This window comes from Coregonus clupeaformis, chromosome 1 (genome assembly GCF_020615455.1).
Source record: "Coregonus clupeaformis isolate EN_2021a chromosome 1, ASM2061545v1, whole genome shotgun sequence".
Lineage (NCBI taxonomy): Eukaryota > Metazoa > Chordata > Actinopteri > Salmoniformes > Salmonidae > Coregonus > Coregonus clupeaformis.
In genome coordinates this window covers 15,088,523-15,100,278 of record NC_059192.1, presented here as the reverse complement: position 1 = coordinate 15,100,278, position 11,756 = coordinate 15,088,523, and the positions used below count along the sequence as shown (strand labels likewise).

Sequence of the window (11,756 nt, the reverse complement as noted above, 5' to 3'; positions counted from 1 at the left end):
TACATTTTAGAATGAATCCTAATTAAAATGCTATATTTGAGACAATCATGGAAGACAGTTTGCCGATCCCATGACATCTCTGGCTCTGCTCTCTATCTGGCACTGCCAGTGTCCCTCCACTTCCAGTGGCACCAGAACTACAGAATATATTGACCCTCCGGGCAGTGAGAGAGAGTGGATCTTTAATCTCTCCCTCTTCCTTGGCAGTGTCACCTCTACCTCTCCGCCACCTCGGACTCATAGCCCAGAGCAAACTGGACCTGGCAGGACCAGCCCCCCCCCTCCCCCAACCCCAACCCCTGACCCCTTGGATGGAGAGGAGGTCGCGTCACTCTCCGGAGTCTGTTGTGTGTGTGAACAGTGTTTCACGCTGCGTTCTGCATTTTTATATATTTATATATTTTTTTGTCATTTAGCAGACGCTCTTATCCAGAGCGACTTACAGTTATTGAGTGCATACATTTTCCATACTGGCCCCCCGTGGGAAACGAACACACAACCCTGGATTTGCAAGCGCCATGCTCTACCAGCTGAGCTACAGGAGGCATTTGAAACATAGATGTTGGTATGTGTGTGTGTATGTGTGTGTACACATTTTACTATACTTGTGAGTACCAGAAGGGTTAGGGTTCGAGTTTTTGGATGGGAATCAATTGTTGGTCCCCAAAAGGTCCTCACAAGTATAGTAAGACATAGCTGTGTGTGTCTGTGTGTGTGTGTGTGAGTGAGTGAGTGTGTGAGTGAGTGCGTGTGTCTGTGTGTGTATCTGTGTGTGTGTGTGTGTGTGTGTGTGTGTGTGTGTGTGTGTGTGTGCGTGCGTGCGTGTGAGAGAGAGAGAGAGCTAGCTTGGCCGTATGATATCCCAACTTAAGTTAACCACACACTAGAACGTTTCCCCAAGCATTTCCATGTATACTGTATTACTTCACGTATAGTTCCTTCATTTCTTCATACTGTATGAACAGTATTTCTTCCATAGACATCCATAGAAGCAGACTCATGTTCAAACACTGCACATGATTAGGTACAGTGTGAGGCAAGGTTGAGAGGGTCAGCCAGTGTAGTGCTACTGTACAGCTTTAGGCTTTACGTCTCTGAGGTGGTCCTAGTCCAGAAGTACACCAGAGTCATGTGTGTGTGTGTGTGTGTGTGTGTGTGTGTGTGTGTGTGTGTGTGTGTGTGTGTGTGTGTGTGTGTGTGTGTGTGTGTGTGTGTGTGTGTGTGTCTGTGTGTGTGTGTGTGAACCTGAAGACCAAGAGGATCTAAACGAAAGGCTCCCCAGGTTCAGATTTATCAAGCATGGAATTATCTTCGAACAGATCCGGCCTGTTTGAAGAACAGGATTAGTCCACTGTTTTAAATCACTCCTCTTTCATCTCATCCCCCCGAGCGCAATCGCTTCTGACTGAACGGTGTAGATCAAGGGTGTCAAACTCATTCCATGGAGGGCCGAGTGTCTGCAGTTTTTTCAATTTACTTTCAATTTGTGTCCAATTAAGACCTTGACAACCACATGAGGTGAGTTCCTAACTAATCAGTGACCTTAATTGATCAATCAAGTACAAGGGAGGAGTGAAAACCCACAGACATTCGGCCCTCCATGGAATGAGTTTGACTCCTGTGGTGTAGATGGTGTCACAGGTGTGTCTGACGGTTGGGGTGTTAACTGCTAAACGTGTTCGGTTGGGTCAGCTGCTGTGTGGGGTTTTCATTCCTCCCACAGGGGTGGGGGGGGGGTAGAAAGACTAGGGTACAGAAATAAACTGCCCCTACTCTCAATAGGGGCTTTTAATCTCCTCTTTCAGGTCCCATCTCATCTGGAGGGCCCCGTCGGGCCCCTGGAGGCCCCTGGGTCAGCCTGCCATGCGCTACAGTCTGCACCCGGCCCTGGCACCCTCTTTAGGCTACCACAGGTGGGGTGGTGGGTGGGTATCCACCCTGGCAAGCATTTGTTTATCATACCCACTTGTTGTGGGTACAATACTTGAACTAACTTGTATTGAGGGAACAGTGTGAATCCGTGCAAAGCCTTTTCCCAAAGCCCTTTTGAAGGCGGAGGTCCATTGAGTCGGTGGAGGAGGAGAGGGGATTAAGCGGCTCGGCAGTGGCGCATTTCCGAGAGGGCTGATTAGCTCGACGCTCATTGTTAAATCGAGCAAAGGAAGGCCCTAGAGAAGAGAAAGGATCCAAATAGGTGAGCCGAGGAGGCCGAGGGGGCCCAGGAATGAAACAGCCAGCAGGAAGCCACTGGCGAGCCCCCGGCGAAGGAAGGCAACACCACCAAGTTTTCCCAACAGTTTTTGTCACTCACTGCTAAGGAGGGGCAGCGTGAAAAAGGAGATTAGCATACAAAATTAGAGGCGGGGTGGTTGATTTTTAAAGATTTTTAAGGGCGACTTGTTTTGCTTCTTCGTGTTTCCCCCCCACCATGCACTCTGTCTGGACAAAGTTAATTAAACTAGTATTAAACTGTAAAGAAAGTTCTGAGTTCCAGGGCGTTAGGAGAGGCTCTTTGAGGATTAGACGGACGAGCGGCAGAAAGAAAGGGGAGGTATTTGTCAAGGCGAAATGGAGAAAGGCGTGAAGGAAGGAAGAGTATAATGAAAAGTATTCTCTTGTTGTTACTTTGGCCTGAGGGTTATCGGATCCCCAAGTGAACAATACAAAGAGCCTCAGGTTGTGTTGTACCACTGCTGAAAATGTGTGATTTATATGTCACACGGCGGGAATATAGGAAAGAATCATGCATTTGATTTCAACACTTCTGAAATTAATTCAACACTTCTGAAATGAATGGATGTGAAATGTGAAACGGTGATTGGCATGCTCAATAAATTCATATAATAGGGGAGTTGTAGATTATATTTCTTTAATTACAAATGTTTTATAGAAAATAACAACAACCATGAAAGCAACTATGAATAAAGCAAAAACTAGGGGAAAACCTGTGCAATAAATAAACAATATACCGAACAAAGTGCTTCATTTTATTTACAATTAAATACATCCTCAGGGCAAGGCTGGGCGGGGCAGGGGAAGGCAGGGGAGTGGACGAGAGGAATGCACCCCGAAGTCCCTTCTTGTTTTTCAAACCTATAATCTGAATATCTGTTGTGATACATGCTTGAACAAACTACTGGGATGCTTCGATCTCAGGCACTGTCACGGGTAGAGAGAGCTTGGTCATCAAGACAGGAAGGAATGTTTGATAAACTGACCAATCAGAAATGGCGTAGCTCATTGGTGGTACTTATGACAATAAATAAGATGTTGTTGAGGTTTAGTGTTGACTGACCATTAAGGAAGAGTTGTTCAAGATATCAGGTATGAAGGAGATTATTGAGTGCAGCCGTATGTAACATGCTTTAAATGCCCAATGACTTATAATAATATATATAATTGGGGGAAAAAGTTTTTAAAAAATACTTTTAAATATATGTATACCCTTTATTCCATCAGTTCTAAACAACTAATAGTTTCCCTCTCTTCTTTCTCTATCATGTAGTTTATCAACATGTTTTTTGTACACACATTTTCTCCCCCACTATTAAACATTTGATTGGGATAACAACAATACTGGACTTATTCAATAAATTATTTTCCAATTAAGTCTTTAGAATACAAGCAGAAAGCTTGTTGTAGAAACGTTTGAGAGGGGCAGTTTCGGGACACACAGAAGGTCTGTGAAAATCAGCTTGTGAGAAGACACGGCGTGTGGCAGTGATGATGATGGTGAGGAAGATGGATGCAGCTCAGTGCTTCTTCCTCAGCCTCAGGTTCTTCTTACGGCTCCCAGCGCTCTCGTTCTTCCCCCTCTGCCCTCCCTTCTTCACACAGAAGTACTTGTTCACCGTCTTGCGGCACTGCTCGCACTTCACTGCACAGCACCAGTGGAACTTACAATTGCAACTCGACACCAACTCCGCCTTCCTCTCCTCCACGGCTAAACCGCACTCCCCACACAGCCTCTTGCAGCTCCGCTTCTCCCACTTGTTTAGGTTCTTGCCCTTCTTCAGGCATTCTCTGCCCTCCGTGCCGGGCAGACCCAGGGTACGGTTCTCCAAGCAGTAATCTGGGGAGTCCTCTAGGTGGACCAGTTCTTTACGAGAGAAGGAGCTGAAAGTCTCTGCGATGGCCCCTCGACTGGCTGCACTGTTCCCGGCTCCCCGGAGCAGGTCCACCTTGAATTAATAAATGAATAAACTTTATGTGAAGTGCCTTTAAAGTGCCTATAAACAATATTGTTTAATATAAACAATAAACAATATATACCTTCAGGGCTCGGTGGTACTTCTCCTTCAAGTAGTTTCCCACCTCCCGGAACTCTGGTAGCTGTAACCAGCAGGTCTGTGTGGTACAGGACCCAGAGACGCCATGGCACTTACAAGTCTTCTGCATGGTTCCTTTCACTGCCTGGGAGGGAGAGGAGAGGGGAGGAGTGGAGGGAGGGAGACTTTGGTTAAGCTTTATTCTACAGTCTGATTCACCTGGAAAATTGTAATTATAATAACCTGAACATTGCATAAAGTAAATACTCTGTAAACTCCAGAAATAACCTATTGATGCCATATAATTATTATGTAAGCACCAGGCAAATACCAGCTGAAACAGGAGTGTAGAAAAATACATCATTAAGGAGAGTTATTTTTAAAGCGCAACTGAACGCACTGATTCAGCATGTTTCTCTGTTGCTCATTACTGTAAGAAACAATATTTCAGTCTTGGGGGTGTGGTTCGATGTGCCAGTTACTGATGGGTTTGTCGCCCATGAGACACCATAGGAACAAAAGCCAGTATTACTTTCTCAAAATAGTCAGAATGAATCTAAGATAACTCGCAAAATTGTACATCTAGCTAAGGTATTTGGTGCTATATTTCTCAAGTTAAAAAAATGTGCGACCTGTTGTCTTACGTGAACAAAGTCAGATCCACTGCGCTGATAGGCATGTCTGTCTCACTGTCTCTGTGTTCTGCGGTAGGATTGGACAGAGCACAATCACTGTAGCTGTGTATCCCTTGTTAGTGGGCAAGTAAGCATTGTGAAATCAAAACCCAACCCTCAAGTAAATCATGACGAACTCACTTACAAAACTTTGCTTCTGACTAATATCGTTTTCTATCAGAGAAGTTGTTTATTGCCTTCAGTTGCGCTTTAAAGCAGCAACATGCAGATGAGAAGTTCATTGATTTGGTCTCAGGAAATCAGTTGTGTATGTGTGTGTGGCTGAGCATGGTTTTGTTTAAAAGAATCAGTTGTGTAATGTGAAGACCATTGGCTCTTGATTGATGTGTTGTCAAATTAACCCATTGTACGCTCAAGCCTTCCCACTTGACAAAAAGAGGATGAATTCACTGAGGGGAGAAAGGATAGGTTCAAGGTTCATGCTCAAGTTTTTGTCAGCTTTTGTGGTCCCCCTCAATATTTCCTGACTTCACCCCGACACATATGTCAACAGATGTCGGTTGAAAAGGAACGTTTCTTTATGGGGAGGGGAAGCGCTTTCTCGCGAGGTGAGGGCCAAATCAAAGTTTCACATCGAGACACTGACTGTGTCCCTCCTGGAGTGAGAGGAGTATTTATTTAGCAAGGCCATTGTCAACATGTTTTCTGCCATGAGAAGAACCAATGAAGAGTCTATGGGGAGTCTATTGAGTGGCAAAATTAAAAAGGGGTGAGTTTTTCTTTTTTTCTCTGGTATTTTTTTTGTTACAATGATGCTCCAGGTGCCATGGGGTTCGGAGGGGCAGCGAGGGCCCAACAGGAGGGCTCCTAGGCGGGGTAAACAAAGACCACTCCATTCTCTCGCCTGTGGTCCCTGACTATGGCTCCTCAGGGGCCACACAAAGACCAACAGAATAAATGTTGGATGCTTATTGCAAGAATAAAACTAAAAACGTATTTAAAGAGAGCAGGCAGGCATAATACTGGCCCCCGTCTGCAGTGTGTGGAACCATGGGATACTCTAATTAAGAAGTAGCACCAGTGATCCTGAGATCTTGCAACTCAAGTCTTGTCATAATAAAGGACATTCAGTAACTGGTAAATAGGCCCTTCTGGTACAGCGAACACACTGTGGTTATTGCAGGACGAGTGGCACCTCACTTATGGGGACGTGAAAGGGGACGCTTGGGTGGTACGCTTGCTGTAAGCTGTAATTCTCACTGGGAGGGTTGAGAAATAAAAACATGATTCAAAAGGTACTTTACATTGAGCAGTCGGTCGGTTGGGGGGCCGAGTGGGAAACGCAAATATCAAACAGGCCATCTGGCCCTCCAGCTTGAACTACAAGAGCTCCCCCCTATGGCAATCTCACTGATTTAATCTCAACATGATCTGGAGTTCAGAACACCCCGAAAACCAAGCTCTATATCTATCTGGAATTATGATAATATTTCACTATATCATCTAAGTTTTTTCAATTGTATGGTGCTGAGGGATAGCTCACCCCTTGCAGCACCAATGTGTTGCCTAGCACTCGCCTGCCGATTTGCACCCGAATGGTTGCCACACAGCAGCTATCAAGCTGGAAAGCTGAGGAGTACAGTATTTCCTTGTGTGTCCTTATTCACAAATGTTTTAGGGGACTTATGGGTACTGTTTTTATGGATGCCTTACTGTATGTGTCCCAGTCAGGGAACATAGATGATATAGTAAATAATGGTAAGAGTAAAAGTACAAAGTAAAGTAAATACTGTACCTTGCGTCCAGCCTCGTTGTTGTGGAGGTTCATGGCGGCCCGAGCGTCCTGACCCGTCTCCAGCGCATCAACAAACTGCTTGGAGATGGCCTCACCGAACCCCACGTTGTCACTGCAGCCCCCCCACTGCCAGCCTGTACCCCCTGTAAACACAACCACAATCATCAGTTCACTGCAGCCCCCCCCCCCCCCCTCCCCCACAGCCAGCACCCCCTGGGGTCACAAGCAGGAGTTTGCCTGTATGAGAGGGTGGCTCACCATTTGTGACGGAAAAACGTGGAAGGGAATTATTTCTAAGGTACTTGAAAAATACTTAAAATGTTGTTTTGCCTACAACCGAATCACATCACATGACTACAACACAGTATGTGCATCAGCTGTTTCATCTATGCGTGTCTTGTAATGATCTGTGTGTGGATTTATTTATCTTCTCTTACCCCGTTGTCCATTCCTGGTGTCATCACAGCCGCAGTTGTCAAAGTCCCCCAGACTGCAGTTCCTCGTCAGAGTGTACATGACTCCTGCTGAACTGATGGCATGGACAAATGCTGTCTCCCTGTTCGCTGTGGAAAAAATATATGATATATTATTATATTATAGTAGCAATGATTACTGAACTGATGGCAAGGACAACCGCTGTCTCTCTGTTCGCTGTGTGTGAGAGAGACATTTTAAAATGCACTCAGGAATGCCTTCTGTTCTCAGGAATGCCTTCTTCTGAATACGTCATTCCTCTCCTCTAGCCTGTGACCCTAACCCTTTCTTTAGAGTGGGGTTTCTATTTCAACGCCTCTCACTCCACAGTATCCTTTATCTCCTATCTCTCCTGGTAATTAACACATTGCCTCTAATTGCCATTGGGGTGCCATGTTTTCACAAGGCCCCTGAACAGGGTCCCGTCGATGGGAGGCTCAGTAGGATGTTGTGAATTGGATTAGTAGTGTTTGTTTTGGCCAGTGTGACCGTGGGGTTGCTGTTGTTTTGGGTGAGGGAACCGTGGCGGCCGTGGGGTTGCTGTTGTTTTGGGTGAGGGAACCGTGGCGGCCGTGGGGTTGCTGTAACGATCCTTTTGACTGATGAATCTCCTGACTAAACAAACAAACAAACACCATCTCACTTTCTAGAAAGAGTCCTTCCTCCTTGATCTGGATGGGCCTATCTGTGACTTAAAGCCGGTCTGTTATTAAAGGGCAGATCAAATGATGCCCTAGACAGCATATAGTGCACTACATTTGACCATATAGTGCCCTACATTTGGTCTGGTCAACAATAGTACACTATATGGAGAATTAGGTATCATATTTAGCTCTGGCCAAAAGTAGTGCACTATATGGAGAATATTGTCATTTAGGCAGCAATATAGGGTGTCATTTGGGCAGCACAACAGAAATTCCCAAATTCTGAATTAGAATTCCCAAATTCTCCAAATTTTCTAATTGGAATTCCAAAATGGAATTCAGAATTCCAATGGAGCCTGGATCATTGGCTCTTACCGCTGCGGAGGCTTCTGTGTGTAGACAGTTGCAGGGCTCTCTCAGGGCAATTCCATCGGTCCCAGGCAAACTGGTACTTGCACTCCTCGATGCCGCTCTGCGCCCCGGCCGCTACGCTGCTGGAGTAAATCAGGTAAGCCTGGAGGAACACAGAGGAGTATATCATCATGTCATATGTAATGGTACAATACACTAAAAACTGAATGGGATCAATCATGAAAAGCAACAAATTCTAGGGACATTTAGTTCCATAACCCCAAAATTCCTAGTGTATTAATGGATTTTTTGTTGCAACAATACTAATAGACATTAGCTTCGGTTAGCAACAGAAATGGACCAGGGAAAAAGTCTTAATACAATATTAATTCAACTTTTTGAACATGATTCACAACCCCTGAGTGAGTTTAGAATCCCAAGCCCTATTCTTTACAAGTTCACCATGTCCACTTGGCTTGTTCGCCCGGCTCTCTGGTCCTTGTTGAGACTGTGTGAATGATATGTCTCAAGTGGCCTGTTGAGAGACTGAGCCACCACCTCTCTGCTTCTCACTGGGGTCTGGTGGGCTAATGATGACCACCCACCACAGCACAGCACATGCCAGCACTGCCTTTCCTGCCTCTACTGCCTCTAGTTTATTCCCACTCAACACAGCGTGATCTTTACTGCCTTTCCTGCCTCTAGTCTAGCTCTATCAACCGAGGGACCTCTACTACCTCCATTGTCTCTATACCACAGGTGGCTGGTGGCACCTTAATTGGGGAGGAGGGCTCATAGTAATGGCTGGAACAAAATGAATGGAACGGTATACCATTCCAGTCACGCCATTCCAGCCATTATTATGAGCTCTCATCCCTTCACCAGCAGCCTCCTGTGCGATACACACTCAATCCTGGAACCTCTTGTGCCTCTACTGCCTCCATTGCCTCTCATGGGTAAAATTGGAATTGGAATTTCAGTTAACTTCCTGAATTGACTGAAAAAGAAATGAAATTGACCCCAACCCTGTCCAGGTCCTCTCCTGCCACTGCCTCTATACACACTGAACCCAATAACTCTCCGCCTCTACTATCTCAACCCATGGACATTCAAAGCTTCTTAGCCTCAATAGGGTCAAGTGCATTTAGATACATATATGGAGTGAACCCAAAAGGCCAGCATAACACTGCTTAGTTATACTCTTGCTGTTGTTACAACAAATAAATGATGAAAATGTATATGTATATGGAAGCATAAACTCTCATTGTGGAGAAGAGGAGATGCTATCTATAGATAGAAAAAGAGAGGGAGAAAGAGAGTAACATAATTCAATAATGTCTTCAGACTGAGGTTTTGTAAGAGATCCTCACAGGGGTGGTTTTTGCTCTCTTTTTTGGGAGGGAAGGAGGATAGGGAAAAAGGGATCTGGCCAGAAGATCAAAAGAATGTTGGCTTACCTTAGGTCCAGTCATCAGGAAATTATTCACTGACCTGGAAGAGGAGACAGCTTATTAACTCTGGGAATTAAGTGTCCTTCAGCAAGGGCAGGAATTCCACAGCTCCCTCACTTAACATCTCTCATTAGGTTATCTTTAATAGCATTTAATAATATGGTACAAAAGCGTCATTATCTATCTTAAATAACGCAGTACTAAAACATATAATAACATGGTGCTAAACCATATAATTCATCTAAATCCTTGTCTCCTAAATGAATAAAACCCTGGCCTGCTGGTCAATAACCATGGTGTTAATGTGAATTTCTTGGGTAGGTTATACCCAAAATACCTAAAATAAAGACCTACGGTAATTATGTTAAAAGTATGATTGAATACTGCCAAAATGCATTGTTATTCATCCATACTCTAATACAAAAAATCCTCAATAGAATAGAGTGAGATTAAAGTAGATTAATGAGTAATAAACATTACAAGAATTACAGGAAAATATTGAATTGTCATCATTCAATACTTTTCCATCCCTACATTCTCATAAAGGAAAATCAAGAAGCCTAATTGTTTCCCATTCCTGCACCAAACAGTGGCGTTTGGTAAACCATTTTCGAACGTAAAAAACTAACGTTTTAATTTGATGAGTAAATATAAAAACATTTCACCATCAAAATCATTGAATTATTTCCCTATTCCAATAGGTCTATGTACCAATATTTCATGAACAACCTTCCTATCACATCCACTGCATTGAATGGATGAGGCAATCACAAAGATTCCAAAATAGTTGAAACTCACCAGCTGAAGCAGGACCTTGTCATGTGAGTCATCAAAATGAAGATATAGTAACAGACCTCCAAATGCATGAACATCCTGACAGAAGAGATGGGAGAGGATAGAGGGATGGTATGCACATTCAGCAGCTCTCTAAATGAGGATAGATTATATAGTGAGAGCTACTACCCTAAATACATACACAACTCCACTCCACACTGGCTGTATATGCTAAGATACTCATGTGGGACTCACTAGAGGGGGGCTCTGAAATGGACCCACTCTCATCCCAACAAGAGATTATCTACTTAATTAAAGATTTTCCCCTTCTTACTCCCTCGACCAATCAGAAGGAGCTCACCGAGGAGAGATTGAAATGATCAAAAGGGCACCCTGGGCCTCGCGCGGACAAATAGCAACCAGAGAAGAGTCGGCCCGAACTCTCTCTCCATGCCCGCGGCCTTCTGAAGGATTCAGGATAAAGTGAATTAATATGAAACCGGCTGAAATCGACTGATCTGGTGGAGTTTGCACCCTGAAAAGTTCATTTACTCACCATCTTGAAAGAGTTTGATACAGCGGCCTGTAACTGATAGGCTAACCGTCACGGATTACTGGTATTATCTTGGAACAAACACGAGATGTTATTTGGATACTGTGGGATTTCTTGAGAGGTGTGTTTTTTAGAAAGTTAGCCTGGTTGTACAAATACCACGTCCGATTTAATCAATATTCGTCCCTCTAAAAACACATATAGGCTATGCCTAATTAACATCCCAATGTTTGAAATTCAATGGTGAAGTATGGAAATCATTTGACATTTTCCAGAATGCTCAGTTTCCCCAAAATTAATTTCCAACTTCTGATTTAAAAGAAAATATAAACCTATTAAAACGAATTTTAAATGGTTTAACCTAAACTAAATTTACAAGAGAGAGCAATATTATAAATAGGCCTATAAGTGAGGAAAATATTTTTAAAACAACATCAGATAGGCTAAACACTGCTCAATATATGAATAGGCTAAACTAATAAATCGTGCACTAACATTTCCATTTCTATAAGATCCATATTAAATTAGGGATCGAAAGTATTAATGTTGATTGTTTTGGGAGTGATTAGGCCTATTAAGAAAATATCCCTTTAACAATTAAGACATATTATTCGAAAATGAGTTGATAAAAAAAAACATTAATTTGCCTAATTCAAATCGAGGAAAAGGTGTGAATGTATGTGCATGAATTACTATAGCCTACCTAAAAGGCAATTGTTCATTTATGATTTTTTTTAAAAGCTCAGTGAACATTTATAGGATTTCAAGAAATGTTAAGACAGTGTAAAGAAATGTTAATACATTTCGATTT

General features: G+C 43.5%; 1 protein-coding gene across 1 annotated transcript; it reads right to left on the bottom strand.

Moving 5' to 3' along the window:
* Positions 1 to 2,903: 2,903 nt before the first annotated feature.
* LOC121583902 (protein Wnt-8b) lies at positions 2,904 to 10,647 on the bottom strand. The gene is made up of 7 exons (XM_041899803.2): positions 10,417 to 10,647; positions 9,625 to 9,658; positions 8,192 to 8,330; positions 7,136 to 7,261; positions 6,699 to 6,841; positions 4,273 to 4,413; positions 2,904 to 4,181 (listed from the first exon to the last, which is right to left on the bottom strand). Exons 1-7 carry the CDS (start codon positions 10,488 to 10,490, stop codon positions 3,753 to 3,755), a joined length of 1,086 nt encoding a protein of 361 aa, XP_041755737.2. The 5' UTR covers positions 10,491 to 10,647; the 3' UTR covers positions 2,904 to 3,752.
* Between the last annotated feature and the right edge of the window lie 1,109 nt (positions 10,648 to 11,756).